The sequence below is a fragment of the Puntigrus tetrazona genome, chromosome 25 (genome assembly GCF_018831695.1).
Source record: "Puntigrus tetrazona isolate hp1 chromosome 25, ASM1883169v1, whole genome shotgun sequence".
Taxonomy (NCBI): domain Eukaryota; kingdom Metazoa; phylum Chordata; class Actinopteri; order Cypriniformes; family Cyprinidae; genus Puntigrus; species Puntigrus tetrazona.
The window spans coordinates 8,930,578-8,945,327 of NC_056723.1; the positions used below are offsets into that span (position 1 = coordinate 8,930,578).

The 14,750-nt window shown below is 36.2% G+C and overlaps 4 protein-coding genes across 11 annotated transcripts; 2 read left to right on the plus strand and 2 right to left on the minus strand.

Annotated features, from left to right (window-relative positions):
• Window positions 1-79: 79 nt before the first annotated feature.
• On the minus strand, window positions 80-1,052 carry c25h12orf73 (chromosome 25 C12orf73 homolog). Its single transcript, XM_043228484.1, has 3 exons — window positions 927-1,052; window positions 466-626; window positions 80-251 (listed from the first exon to the last, which is right to left on the minus strand). Exons 2-3 carry the CDS (start codon window positions 571-573, stop codon window positions 156-158), a joined length of 204 nt encoding a protein of 67 aa, XP_043084419.1. The 5' UTR covers window positions 574-626; window positions 927-1,052; the 3' UTR covers window positions 80-155.
• A 278-nt stretch (window positions 1,053-1,330) lies between these two features.
• tdg.2 (thymine DNA glycosylase, tandem duplicate 2) lies at window positions 1,331-6,370 on the plus strand. 2 transcript variants are annotated; one of them, XM_043227290.1, is made up of 11 exons: window positions 1,332-1,576; window positions 1,919-1,991; window positions 2,205-2,386; window positions 2,465-2,658; window positions 3,546-3,615; window positions 3,702-3,837; window positions 4,266-4,348; window positions 4,421-4,515; window positions 4,596-4,767; window positions 4,854-4,976; window positions 5,054-6,370. In XM_043227290.1, the coding sequence occupies exons 1-11, from the start codon at window positions 1,570-1,572 to the stop codon at window positions 5,131-5,133; spliced, it is 1,215 nt and encodes a 404-aa protein (XP_043083225.1). In that variant the 5' UTR covers window positions 1,332-1,569; the 3' UTR covers window positions 5,134-6,370. The 2 variants fall into 2 exon arrangements, with proteins under 2 accessions (XP_043083226.1, XP_043083225.1); XM_043227291.1 differs by lacking the exon at window positions 1,919-1,991 and having other exon boundaries at window positions 1,331-1,576.
• Window positions 6,371-6,719: 349 nt separating this feature from the next.
• Window positions 6,720-12,019, plus strand: tdg.1 (thymine DNA glycosylase, tandem duplicate 1). 4 transcript variants are annotated; one of them, XM_043228400.1, is made up of 11 exons: window positions 6,720-6,839; window positions 7,415-7,487; window positions 8,243-8,412; window positions 8,519-8,793; window positions 8,908-8,977; window positions 9,808-9,943; window positions 10,033-10,115; window positions 10,212-10,306; window positions 10,409-10,580; window positions 10,667-10,807; window positions 10,903-12,019. In XM_043228400.1, exons 2-11 carry the CDS (start codon window positions 7,429-7,431, stop codon window positions 11,037-11,039), a joined length of 1,338 nt encoding a protein of 445 aa, XP_043084335.1. In that variant the 5' UTR covers window positions 6,720-6,839; window positions 7,415-7,428; the 3' UTR covers window positions 11,040-12,019. The 4 variants fall into 4 exon arrangements, with proteins under 4 accessions (XP_043084335.1, XP_043084334.1, XP_043084336.1 ...); XM_043228399.1 differs by having other exon boundaries at window positions 6,721-6,839; window positions 7,427-7,487; XM_043228401.1 differs by lacking the exon at window positions 7,415-7,487 and having other exon boundaries at window positions 6,734-6,839.
• Window positions 12,020-12,162: 143 nt separating this feature from the next.
• On the minus strand, window positions 12,163-14,655 carry LOC122330997 (patatin-like phospholipase domain-containing protein 2). 4 transcript variants are annotated; one of them, XM_043228404.1, is made up of 8 exons: window positions 14,366-14,655; window positions 13,926-14,158; window positions 13,772-13,837; window positions 13,127-13,336; window positions 12,995-13,055; window positions 12,783-12,911; window positions 12,578-12,698; window positions 12,163-12,500 (listed from the first exon to the last, which is right to left on the minus strand). In XM_043228404.1, exons 1-8 carry the CDS (start codon window positions 14,562-14,564, stop codon window positions 12,371-12,373), a joined length of 1,149 nt encoding a protein of 382 aa, XP_043084339.1. In that variant the 5' UTR covers window positions 14,565-14,655; the 3' UTR covers window positions 12,163-12,370. The 4 variants fall into 4 exon arrangements, with proteins under 4 accessions (XP_043084339.1, XP_043084341.1, XP_043084338.1 ...); XM_043228406.1 differs by lacking the exon at window positions 12,578-12,698; XM_043228403.1 differs by having other exon boundaries at window positions 12,163-12,698.
• Window positions 14,656-14,750: the final 95 nt, after the last annotated feature.

Genomic DNA, 14,750 nt, shown 5'->3' on the forward strand with positions numbered 1-14,750 from the left:
TCTTAACGCAAAACTAAAAATATTACAGAGCACCGAGTTACTATACAAGGTATTGTATATGACAAATGATGACACGGTACAAGTTTATATAAATAGTTTTATTCACAGAATAAAAAAAAAGCATTATTTTACTTAGAATGACAAAAATGAACGGGTTATTGTTTCTGAGATGGAGAGTCTGTCTGTCGTTCTTTTAATCCAAGAAGTTCTGTTCGCAGTTCTCCAGGCTTTGACGGGATCTCTGGAATGGTCTATAAATGTTAAAAAAATGCTTTCAAAATGCACATTTGTGAACTTTTCTGTAGTGTATGTAATTCAATCAAACAATCAAAATCCCTGCAGTTCAATTACAAACATAAAATGGATTGCAAATTGCAATTTACACCTAGATAAATATCTAGATTGCACACACTCCCAAACAAATTAAAAAAACACACACACACAAAATCTGATTTTAAAACTTACTAAATCAGGACGGTAATATTGATGCACAACCTGTGCTCCAGCAAACATTGACAACACACTGGCTGCAAACATCCTTAGGTATCTTGGCCACGATACACCTGCTGGCATCCTTAGAAGACAGCTGGCTGACAAATGTTCTGCCAATTAATAGAATTTTTTACCTAAAGAAAGAAAAACTTTATTTCAATTGCCTTCCAAATTGCTCTGTTATTTAAATAGACAGGGAAATGAAAAGAAAACCTTATTGAAATGCAACTCAAAACGATGTATAATGAACACTTACTCATTTCATGTGACACGGGCAAGTATTTTATCAGTTAAATTAATGACTTTTTGCTATAAGGTCACCACTGCTAGCTATCTTAAACGTAGAAGCAAATTAAGTGTGTGTGCTATTGCATAAAAACAGTACTATAATTGCCACATTAAACAGGATAAAGGCTGGAAAGACATATACTAACCTTTTTATGTTATAATCGAAATAACACAATAGGTTTCGTTGCACGACATTCAGCAGCAAAGGTTCTTGTTACATGTCTCACGTGTTCGCTTTGGAAGTCGTGTAAATCACTTTTATCGTAGGGAGTGCTGAAATACATGTTATGTCCTAATTGCTTGAAATAATAATAGAATAATTAAATTGATTAAACTGATACTTTGTTCTACACGTATTTGAACACTGGTGCTTTTAGGCACGCCACAAGATGCGTTATATATATAAAAAACAAATGTTTCAGAGAAAAATGCGACCCTCCTTTGTAAATAATGGTCGAGTCCAAAAAAAGGGAAGCCAGACGTTCGAAAAACTAACGCTTTGTTGAATAAAAGTATGGATTTAAGTTCGGCACAAACGGTAGCTCGCATTAAGGTTTTATTGTGTTAATTTTCAAATCTATAATAATTACATAAAAGCTGAAACCTTTGAATACGCAAACTCTATAGTTTTCTAATGCGCAAAACGAAGGACTTTTATTTTGAATTTAGCCCTTACCTATGTTGACATTTTTACTTACACCGGCTTCATTCATCATGTGTAGCATCGTTTAGCGTTTACTTTTCTGCACTAAATGCTCAAATGTGCCAGAAAGGGTCTGAAGGATATATATGGCAGGTAAGATTCATAATCCTAACGCAGAAAATCATCTGTGTATTTAAAGAAACGAGTGATTTTATTGGTTGTATTCCGTCAATGGTCCACACACAGCTCTTAGCTTACTGAGTCTGACGAGATAGTTAGCTGCAATCTACAGTACTGCTCATACCAAAGGTTGAATAGACTTTGAAATATGTGTGTTACTAAACAAAATGGGGTTTTTTACATTATCCTGTGACGTTTAATTCGTAAGCTAAGCATAATGAAAATAGGAACGTAACAGAAGAGATTAAACAAAGGGAGGTGTGGTTTAAAAGCTGGCATATCGGTAACATAAACATGAATATTAATCTATTAAAGTAAGACCACCAATTAAGATGGAAGAAAGGCAGTATTCATCTCTGACGGCCCCTATGGATTATCTTCAGTACTGGTGAGTTTGCCCAGCCCCAAAAGATCCCAAAGAGTTGCTTTCTTAAATGTTTTAAATAAATTAGTGATGTGTATATACTGTGATTCCAACAAATGCTATCAAAATGGGAGGCGAAGGTGTATGGTGAATGTGTAAACACTGGAAAGAGAAAGATCAGAGTATCGCAGTAGGTTTTGAAGTAAGTGCAGTGTCTTTGTAATTTTGTTTTCACAGGTATCAAACCAATCCTCAGCAGTACCAGGCGGAGCAGGTGCCTCATTACCACCAGATGGTTAATGCCACTCAGTATGCCGAGAGACCTGTGGAGGACAAAATCATGACTGATCTTTCAGTGCATCAAGATCTGTATCTGGATCAACCTCAGCAGACTCATCAACTCTCTGCGCAACCACCAGGTGCGACCTTTTCCGTCCTCATAGTGTTTTTAAGTGGAATGTTTCTGCAGCTCGACTTATTAAACATCTGGTTTGCAGCCCTTCCGACGACTCCAGCTAAAGGAAAGAAAAGGGGAAGGCCTCCAAAAGGTGAAGGGAAGGAAAGGTCGGAAGCTGAAGAGTCTGCCAAGAAAGCAAAGAGGACTTTGGATCGCTTCAATGGGATGTCAGTGGAGGAAGTCATGGCTAGAAAGCTGCCAGATGTCATCACACATAATCTTGACATGCTGATTGTAAGTCTTTTTTATGTGTTGAAATATTGATATTACATTTATTATAAAAATTACAAATTGTTTTTCATATTAAATTTAGATAAAAATTTATATAATGTTATTTATTTATATGTTCGCATGCATTGCATTTTGTATATACAGTCATGGCCAAAAATATCAGCACCCTTGGTAAATATGAACAAAGAAGGCTGTGAAAATTAATCTGCATTTGTTAATCCTTTTGATCTTTCATTTAAAAAATTCAGAAAAATCTAACCTTTCACTGGATTATAAGAATTTAAAATGAAGGGAATGTCATTATAAAATAAATGTTTTTCTTTAATACACATTGGCCACAATTTGCAGCACCCTGTTATGCAATACTTTTTAGAAAACTTAAAAAGTCAGTGACTTATTTTTTTTTATCTGTTGGTGTTTGATAAAGCCCATTATGCCAACTTCAGAAATACAGCAGTATATTTCATTGTACACACGGGGTGCTTTTTATCCCTGTGTTCACCAAACCCTTCTTGAGTGTTCGCTGCTAAAAAGCCTATTTCTTTTGTTTAATTTACCATAGAAGCCAGTCCTATTTGAAGTTGCAGTCATGTCTGATAACCGCATATGATGGAGTTTGTTTGTCTAAGTGAATTTTTCTTGAAATCCACCCAAACAACATGTGGGGAAACAGCACTCTTGTGATATTGCTTCCTCTGCATGTGTGATATCAGTTATCATGTGATGTAAATATAAGACAGAAACCCATACAGAAGCATTTTTTGGCCCAATGTCTTGAATTTTAGTGCATAACTGCATTCATGGAGTCGTTGGCCTTAATCATATTTGTCAACAGTACAGTATATGTATGAAATGTGTGTGTGTGTATATCTCACTCATTACTTTTACAGATCGGCATCAATCCTGGACTGTTGTCAGCTTACAAAGGAAGGCATTATCCAAATCCTGGGAACCATTTTTGTATGTATTATTCAGCTGATTCTTATTTGTAAAGGATGTTTATATACTTATGCTCGTCTTTTGATTGTTTGTTAAACGTCTGATAGGGAAGTGCTTATATCTTTCCGGTCTGACCGAAGAACAGCTCAACCACATGCATGATCAGACGCTTCCTGATCGGTATGGCATTGGTTTCACCAATATGGTGGAGAGGACTACACCCGGGAGTAAAGATCTATCAAAGTAAGACTTGAACATTTATATTAGTCGTGTAAAATGAATGGGCACATTTCAGCCAAATTTTGCAAACAAAATCCAAGTTAATGTGAGGGCTATGGACAATAGAGAATGGACCTTTTTCTTAAGGTCTGAAACAATGCAAATTTCTCAATATTATCACAGAACATTTCTTGATCTCAAGGCCTGGTTTCAGAAATGGGGCTTACCTTAAACCAGGACTAGGCCTTAGTTAAATTAAGCAACTTTTACAAAAATGCTTTAGAAGAAATTTCATATTTACACAGAACAATGACGCAGAAATATTTTAAGATATATTTTCAGTTGAGACAGCTCGAACAAGCATTTTGGTCTGGGGCAAGCCTCTTGTCTGTGAAACTGAGGGCAAATGCTTTATATGAATATATTTGAAAATCTTGAATGTTGATTTGCAGCAAAGAGATCCGTGAAGGTGGCCACCAGCTTTTGGAAAAGCTCCAGAAGTACAGACCGTTAATCGCTGTGTTCAATGGGAAATGTAAGTGGTCATTTTGCTATTGCAGTCTAAACTGTTATTTACAATGTAAGCTAATCCCGTTCGTCCTTTCAGGTATTTACGAGACATTTTGCAAGGAGATCTTTGGAGTAAAGGCTAAGAACTTAGAGTTCGGATTGCAGCCGTACAAAGTGCCAGAAACGGAGACGGTACAAGCTTCTTTCTTGATAACGTTTAATGTTCCTGTTTATAGTTGAGTATCGGTTAGACACGAGCTTCTGTTGTCCAGGTTTGCTATCTGATGCCATCATCAAGCCCGCGCTGTGCCCAGTTTCCTCGCGCTCAGGACAAAGTGCACTTCTTCATCAAGTTAAAGGAGCTCAGGGATCAAATGAAGGGAGTGGTGAAGACTCAAGAGATCCAAGAGACAAACTACACATTTGATGTGGCTCTGGCTAAAGGTGAAGAGATTCACAATTGAAAAGGTTTTTGTGCTGTTTAAATACATGAGTTGTTAACTCGCGCGCTTCGTCGTTGCGTATTCTAGAGGATGCCAAAAGAATGGCAATCAAAGAAGAGCAGCATGACCCTGGATATGAGGAGACCTGCGCTCATGGATCACAGCAGCACCCACAGCAAGCATTTGATGTCCATCATTCTACAGATACAGGTATGTACATACTGTGTACGGAAAGAAAAATAATCATTTTGTGTCTAGTGCTTGCAATAACAATCCAAATTCTTTAGACCAGGTATCGGACAACCTGTGGACCATGCAGCCGTTTGCAGACCAGATTCCAGACATCAGATGTAGCAACAGCAACTGAACTAAAGTAGTTGTCGCACAAAGACTGTTGTCTACACTATATGTAGTGAGAAGGACCAACATTTTTTTAATTGTTTTATTTGATATTTTAATGTGTTTTGCCTGTTTCTGAGCGACTGATTCTTAAGTTATGTGAATTCAGTGTGTGGAAGCGTGAATGAACAAGAAACATGAGACATTCTGATTGAGACATTTGTTCATTTTGTGCCTATATTTTTATCCTTTTAAGGAGACTTCAGTCATAAACTACCGTTCAAAGGTTTGGGGTTAGTAAGATTTTTTTGGGGGGAGGAAATCAATACTTCTATTCAGCAAGTATGCATTTAAAATAAATACAAATTACTTCAAAATAATAGGAAATATTACATGATCAGCAAATATTCATATTAGAATGATTTCTAATCATGTAAAGTATCGTGTGTCCCTGAAGACTGGAGTAACAACCCTGAAATCAGCTTTAAATCACTTTACTTTTTAAAATATATTCAAATATAAAACGGTTATTTAAAATTGTAACACTATTTCAGTATATTACAATACAATTTTTGCTCTATTTTGGGTCAAAAAAAAATGCAGCCTTGATGAGCATAAGAGACTTCTTTTTAAAAACAAATATAAATCTTACCCAAACATTTGATTGGTAATGTGTATTCTGATTAGCTGAGGTTTTCTGTTTTCGTGATATTGTAATTTTCACATTCACTTTTTTTTTTTTGTTATTAATTTTTTTTTAATATACGAGTTTTTTTTTATTGCAACAAATTCCTAATGGAAACCATGGCTGGACTCCGGAAGAGGTTTATCACTGTGCATGTCCTCAGTGCATGGATTTATAGTAGTATTGCAGATGGCATGCTCAGTCCCAAGTTATGGTGCTTATTGAATACAGATCACTCAATTTACCTCATTTTGAATGCTATTTTTAGACTTTTTAGAATTGTGTTTGTTGTTTTGCAGTCATTGTGTGTGTGTATATATGTTTAGTACCATTTTGTTACATCATAATAACCCATCTTAAGTTTTGTTGTGAGAATTATGTACTATGTATGTCATTTTGTAAGCTGTATTTTATTTATTTTTTATATGTATGTATTACTAAGGGCCAAATAAAGCCATGTGTATTAGTTATTGTCACAACTGAATTTAAAATACATACCTTTCTTTTACATCTAAAATAAAAGCCTCGACTATAATCTTCGTTGTGGGGAAATAAATGAATAACAATGTTTTGCAAGGTGCAAGTGGTCACAATCGAAATATGCATTTACTTTATTTTGATATTTGCTAAACGGGAAACAGATTTTTTTGTATTTATTGAAACGCAGCCAATAGGAAGCACGCTTTGAAGCGTTTAAATGTCACAGGAGACGGAGGTCATACTATTTACATTTCAGAGGGGTGCATTTTTCCATCTCCATACTGACATTAAGATAAAACTAACAGCCTTCAGTATGTTTTAGTATGTACATTTAAAACACACAATAATAAAACTTCATTTCAGAATTATTTGCTTTTATTTTTAAAAGTAACTTAAGAGTCAGACACAATCTCTGTCCTAAACGCCCCTAGTCCTGGTGATTTTGGTACGCTCCACTGTCAAATTGATTTCTCGCTGTTGGTCTCGTCTTTGTTGCTTTCACCGGTTTTGTTCCTAAAACGAGAAAAATCAACATTTCAGTGGACTATCTTTCTAATCATATTACAACGGTATGTATTCATTTAACAAATAAAGCCTAGTTTGATTAATTACGCAACGTAAATGTATTTTATGCCGATAGAAGCGCTCTGCACAGTTAGCTAGCCACCATCATTCATTGTGCTCAATGAATTAGCACTCTAGGCCAGTATTAGCCGAACATGCTAACAGTATCACATATGGGATTTATGTTAAAATAAAGTGTCTTTTTTTTACCCGCAAGGGCCGTTTACCTCCATTTGTCCTGCTGAATTTATTTATAATTACCAAATTTAGATTAGTTTGCCCAGTACCGCAGTTTAAATGGTAAAGAGTGATATGTGCTGGGTGACTACGTGGAGTGTGTGTGTTTAAAATCCAGCACACAGAACCTTTTCTGATCTGGTTTATACACTCGAGCCGGACTGGGCTGGGTATGTTTTTATTAACTTAATTTAGGAATGCATTTATGTATAATCAAAACAATTTATCATAAAACGATAATATAATCTGTAGCTATAAGCAAAAGGGCTGGTTATAAATATTCCCCTGTGAGAATACCACTGAGATTGCTGTTGAAATGAACACAAATATTGATTTATTTAAGTAAATCTTGTAGAGATGGATGAAAGGCTCTATGGATCTTTGCCTCATGCCCCCTCGGAATACCTCCAACAATGGTGAGTTGAAACGCAATGTCGTCAATTGGCGCCAAGATTAATTACGATCCCACTGATTTTCTTGTGCTGTTATAATAACATTCGGCATTTTAGTCTGTTTTTGAATGCTACTAACCAGTCTGTACCGCCATGCACGAAACGAGCAACAATAACAAGTTAATGGCCAGCTTTCACGAAGAAGAAACTGCCCTGGTGTTGCCACTTGTGTTTGTGTTGAAACTGATGTGTTCCTGCAGTTATTAATATGCTCTTTTTGCAGGGTTGCATTAATGACTTGACTTCTCAAATATATCTCTTTATGGACGTTGCACCTGCTTTACATAAGGCAATCTCTGACCTAAAGGAGATGCAGTTAACTGAATTATAATGTCTAGATATTAAACTGTATTTTTGATGATTACTTTCATTTTATACATTTATTTTAAGGCTTTATAGCCTTTATAATAAGTGTTTATAGTTATAAAGTTGATTTATGATTGATTAACTATAAGTAATAAATTACTATTAAATACCAGTAGTTTAAATCTTTTATCAAAATTATCAAAATGTTAAATGTTTTCTTGTTAAATGAATTATGCAAACAATACAATAAATAAGTTACTTTTCTGTTAAATGCACAGTGATGAGTTAATCATGACTTCACTACTAATAATCTCTGTTTTGCATATTAATAAATATGTGCTTTTAAGACGGACCTTTTTCTACAGAAGTCTGAGTTGACAACTCAGTCAGGCCCTGTTTTATTTCTGAACTAGGGTTCAGTCAGCTCAGCAGCATCTGCAGGCCCTTCAGGCTCAGTATCCTCACATGGCTAATGGCAATGCTGGCTTTATGATGGAGGGACCCAGAGAAGATGGAGGCATGCAGCAGATGCCTGTACACCCGGAGGATGCCGCCCAGCTGGAGCCCGCGGCTGCACAGAAAGGTAATCATCCGGGACCGTGTGTTTCCAAAAGTTAGAACTGAGATCAGCAGACTGAATACGTTCTCTCATGTAGCTTTTAGTCAAAGTGTTTTTTTTCACGTTTAAGCACCTGCTAAAGGAAAGCGAGGAAGAGCAGCGAGCAAAGAGCCTAAAGCCAAACGCGAACCTAAAGCCAAAGGCGAACCTAGAGCCAAACCTGGACCTAAACCCAAAAAAGCCAAGGAGGATAAGGAGGGCCCGCCGGCTGAAGGACAGGAGAAGATTGACGAAACCTTCAAGAAGGTCAAGAGGAAAGTCGATCGTTTTAAGGGCATGTCGGAGGAGGAAGTCATGAAGAAAACTCTGCCTGACATTCTTACCCCTAATCTGGACTATGTCATTGTAAGTTTATATGGCTTTTCTCTGAGGTTGCCTTTTAACAAAGAAGAATGTTAATCCAAAGATGGTACTGAACTCTGAATGACTGAAATAAATCTTTTCATATTTATGATACAGATCGGTATTAATCCAGGGTTGATGGCGGCCTATATTGGACGATGGTTCCCTGGACCAGGAAACCATTTTTGTAAGTAGACTTTTAATTTTAACATCTATTTTTAATTTTAACATCTACAGAATTAAAGACAGATTTATTTCTTTAATGTAAAATATATTTTATTTTTGTAATTGTATTGTTAATTTTATTGTTATAATTGTCAATATAATTGTAGGATGAATTGCATCCAAAATAAATGACTGTTTTTGTGTGTGCATTGTATATATTTATAAGCATAATACACATGCATATATATTATTATTATTATTTATTTTTTTAATATATATATACACATTACAAACAGTACACACACCATGTAAAATAACTTTTATTGTAGATGTGATTGATTTAGACTCCTAATGTCATTTTTAATGCATTAATATAAAAGGGTGTGTGTGTGTGTGTGTGTATGTGTATATATATATATATATATTTCTAATATAGATAATTAAACAAGACAATAATATCAGTTTGCTTAATCATATTTTTAAAAATAACTGTTCAAAACAGTGTTGACATTTGTTGACATCTTTAAATATAGAGATTTTAGTTTATCTTTGTCAATAATATAAGTGCTGTTATTACTAATACATTCATATAAAATTATTAACATTTTAAAAAGTTGCACACAAATATAAAAATGTCCTATTTATTAATATAATGTAAATATAGATATATTCTAATAAAATGTTTATTAAAATATTTTTTATATTCAAATATAAAATAAAACAATTATGCAGTATAATATTTAAAATCTATAATATATAAATTAATATTAAATTTTAATTAAAAAATTAATAGCTTAAAATCTGTAATCTTTCAAATATTAAACTATAACCTTTTTTAAATCAATCTTTTAGGGAAGTGTCTGTTCCTGTCTGGATTCACAGAAAAACTGTTAAATCACATGGATGATGATAGTTTGCCTGAGAAATATGGCATCGGCTTCACAAATATGGTAGCAAGAGCGACACCGGGAAGCAAAGATCTCTCTAGGTGCGGTAGATTGTTCCTCTAATGTCATTCTTTACTGGAAACAGTGATGTTCCTATTTTCTGAACTGTTCTGCTTGTCACCTTCTGCAGCAAGGAGCTTCGAGAAGGTGGTAAAATCTTAGTGGAAAAGATAAAGAAATTCAAGCCTCTCATAGCAGTTTTTAATGGAAAATGTAAGTATTCAAACACAGAGAAAGAGTACAAACTGGTTGTCTGAAAGTGCATTTAACGGTTTTTATTTTTTTCCATTTAATCAACTTTTGTTTCAGGTATATATGAAATGTTCTGTAGGGAGATATTTGGAAAAAAGCCCAAAACACTTGAATTTGGCCTACAGCCTCACAGGATTCCTGACTCTGAGACGGTAAGAAACCTTTTTTTTTTTTTTTTTTTTTTTGAAGAAAGAAAATGAAGAAAAAATTTGGTCAGATATGAGTCATATGCTGTATACTCCGGTTTTCTGTAGGCGTTGTACCTGATGCCCTCCTCCAGTGCCCGCTGTGCTCAGTTTCCTCGTGCTCAGGACAAAGTGCATTTTTACATCAAGCTGAGAGAGCTCCGAGATCAGCTGAAGGGTGTTGCGAAGCCCAAGGAGGTAGAAGAAGTGAAGTACTCATTTGATCTCGGCATGGCTAAAGGTACAAGCAGACCGTTTATGACTACCCTCCTGATATACACAATTATGAACCGTACCTGACTATTTGATCTTCCTTCTGTCTTGCAGAGGACGCTAAGAGGATGGCCATCAAGGAAGAGCATTATGATCCAGGTTATGAGGCAGCTTTCGGAGGAGCGTATGGAGAACAGGCACCTGAAGGAGGCCAAAGCAATGGATATTGCAACTTCTCCACATCTGAGGAGAAAGGTCAGTACTCAAATGAAGATATGTTTTTGTCCATACGATGAAAGTCAAAGGGGTCTTCGGGTGTTTAAAATCAATTTTTGTGTTCGTACCTCCAGCCGACGCAGCGGAGAAGGCTCCTACGAATCCGAACACGGTTGGCCAGGTTCAGGACGGTCAGTGGATGACGCAGTCTTTTGCCGATCAGATCCCAGACATAGGCAGCTCCTCTCAAGCCCAAAGCTGGGGTGTATGAGGACCGTTCTGAGGGACTTCAGACGAAGCCTGTGCTCTTCTAGAGATGCTGTGCCTCTTATCTTCTCTCAGTTGAATCCAGGAGTCTTTGGGGCATTGGTTTCTGTCTCCTGTGCGTTGCTGTGACAAGTCTGTTACGTTATAATTTCAGGACCGATTTGAGGAATCACAACATGATGCAAGGTGGCCCAACTTGCACAAGGAGAATCCAATGGCTGCTGTGCTTTTAAAGAAACTGTACCTCTGAACTTCAATTTGGGGGCCTTTGAGATCTCAAATGCCTCTTTATTAAAGAAAAGAACAGTTTTTACTATGAATTTCAATTAGACCTTTTAGGAATTAGCATTTCTATGGAACTGGAGGATATACTCTTCTTTTACTTTATCGGTTTAGAGTCATTGACGTTATTTTTGGTAGTTTAGTGTACGAGGTTCTGAGCACTGGTTAATTGCATTGTGATATCAGGGACTGACACTTGATTTGTTCATAAGGAGCGCTCGCTATTATTTCATTTAAATGGGACGTATTATGTTTTCGTGGTAACATTTTAAATGTAACAACCCAAATCTTTTTACAGTGCACATTTTAAAGATCACATTGCAAAATCTGTGAGGATAACATTGAAATAATGTTTTGTTTTTATCATAATGTGACCATTAGGTCTTTTTACATGTTGGAAGGACTCAGAAACTTCTATGGTGCCACTGCAAGACAAAATTACTGGTGACTGTGCATCGGAAATGTCTTTAAATGTGTTCCTTATGAGGAAGCATCAGCATCACTTAAAAAAACACATGTACACAACAACCTCTCCGCTTTCAGTACTGTAAAACACAATACAGTATGACTGTTTCTATAAGTAAACTAATCCTGAAAATGCCATAATTTATGGATTTATCCACATGCTTTTACTTGGTGCTATTTTTTTACCTTTCTGTAAACATGATTATCTCTTTTTGTTCATTAAAATACAGTTACGAAGTTCTGCGTGTACATTTATTTCTATGTTAGTAGTATTATATTTTAGTAAAAAAAAATACTTGTATATTGGTAGAAATTGTTTAATTACATATTGTATATTTTTAAGGCGATTGATTATACAGAAAACAAGCACTAAACACACTAACAAACTGATCTGATGTAATTTTTAGAAATGATATCTTTAATTTAGAGGCCATTTAAAAAGATTAAAATCGTTATTGAAACCTCTTTATTTAATATATTTACACAGTGCATGTAAGAACAGGTAGAAGAGGTTGTTGGGTTGGGTTTGCAGTTGAAGGGAGTTGGTAAAGAAATTGTTATTTAGGGGCGTCACACTTAATATTTGGACTATTTAGATTTGTAATCTCTTTCAAACCTTATTGAGAAAGCTTTCTTCAATATTTGTCCAAACGTTCTCATTGTCATCTGCCATATCCACAGCAGATATGACCACAACTCTGGAGCGCACTCAGCAAGCCTAAAAAATAGTTAGGGATTAGCATGAAATTAAGATTTTGAAATTTCAATTTCACTCTTTTTTTTTGACATGTATACCTTAAAAGCATTACGCATGCCATCTCCGCTGGCAAAGCACACCACATTAGACAGTAAACCAGCTTTACTGAGAGGGGACTTCTTGTGTCATCATTTTCCATTATGCTAGCCTCATAAAATACTGGAGAAGGTGAAAAATAGATTTTTTTTCCTCATATAATTTTCCTGGTTCGTGGTATTGGATGTACGTTATTTATTGTCTTACCATTTTTGATGGACTCTGGAAGGATATTATTAGAATTCCCGGTCACTCTTAGCTTGTTTTCACTAAAATATTTTCTCTTTTCGTCAGCTAGGATCAGCTCTGACAGTGGCGATGTGAGCTTCAGGAGTTCTAATGAGCAAAACAATATTATATCCCAACAAGCACACGATTATGCCAAATATCATCTTCAAGAAGAGTCTAAAGCTACTCACCATTTTCTTTTAAAAACAGGTAAGCATCTTTATATCCATTTTGACACATCTCAGCCAGGACCTTACGAAACACCGCAATAAGGTCATGCGGGCCTAAGTGTGTTTTTGAAAATCAAGCATTTGAAGATTTACCTCTGGTTCTGGAGGAAAAAATGCAATGGCCACTCGGTGTGCGTTGATGAAGTTGATGTGAATGCTGACGTTATTGTAGTATATATCATGGAAGTAAAAAGGGTTGCCGTAAGGACTGATGTCGCTCTCTCCAGAAAAAGGCGAGATGGTGATTGTGTTCCTCAGACTAGAAAAGGGCATGTTATCACTCAGTGCTCCATCTACATACCTCTGAAAACAGATGAGATGGGGAAAACCATTAAAAAAATGGTTGAAACTTGAATTAATTTGCATTTAATTACGGCTAACTAAATAAAAGATACTGAGCAAATATTTTCCTATTCAAAACGTTACATTTTGATTGAAACAAAAAGTGTAACAAAAAATGTTTTATTTTACATGGAGCGGGTCGCCACATTTTTGACGTTTTAGAAATTCTAAACTTAGAAATATTAATATTTTGTGGAATATTGGGCTCGATAATAGCGCGGTTTTCCATCGCTCATGCGCGATGCTGCATCCGCACCGCTAGGTGTCAGTAATATCAAGGCAATAAAGACATCGAGACGAATAAAACGTTAGCACTTTTAAAAAAATTCCAAAATAGTTCGAAAAACTAAAAATTATTTCGAATTATCACGAAAATACAGTCAAACGGCTACGTACTGTTCCACGATAGCTTGGAGGGAACACGCCACAGTACAGTGGATAAAAGCAGCTACAAATCAGAGCCTGCAGACAGAGAGCAAAGTGTGCATCATAAAACCTCATTAACGCTTATCCGTTCATCACACAGGGAGCAAGAGGTAGCTGAGTTCACCTGAACGAGATCTTCTTTGCTGTCAAATTCAGACACCAACACATTTGTCCCATCTGACACTCGCGTGAGGGACACAAACAGCCGTCCACGTGCGAGCAGATGGGCATCATCGGGCAGGTCACGATTTAGGAAGCGTCGTACGGTCCTTAGCAGGTCGAAGGAGGGACGCACAGCACCCAGAGTGCCTTTCCGAGCCTCCCGAGACATTTCCAGCAAATGTTCACAGCATTTGGCTTCAAAATGGAACTTCCTTTAGGATCACCAACATTATTGTATAGAATAGTCATCAAAAATAATTAAATAATTTCTTTAACGAGGCTTCTAAAATATGTTTAGGTTTTAAAACTAGCGTGGTAAAAGATTTATCTTTTGGATTCATGACAAATGCCACCTTTTCAACTTGTGTGAGGTTTTCACTAAAAGTAATTGAGGAAACATACCCGGAGACATCTGGCATGCTAGTATTGCAGCCATGAGGGCACCAGATGAAGCCCCACAAATCTTCTTCACCCCCTTAAGTAGAAATGGGGCCCGTTCAAATAAACAGCTGTAGACTCCACAGTAGTAAGCCATCAGAAATCCACAGCCGGCAAAAGAAATATTCCAGTCTTTAGCGGATTCCTGCATGTTCTTCAGCATATGAGTAGCTGAGGTTATGCAGTGCAAGTGCGATGAATTACGGTGAGTCCAAATGAAGGTCAGTCATTAGCACTGATAGTATCTGGCTACATTCTACTATTACGAAACAGTGTGTTGCAATCGCAGAGGTCATGTACTGGAAAAACAACATTGTGTAGTGAAGACATTGCTGTGATCATTTTTTTG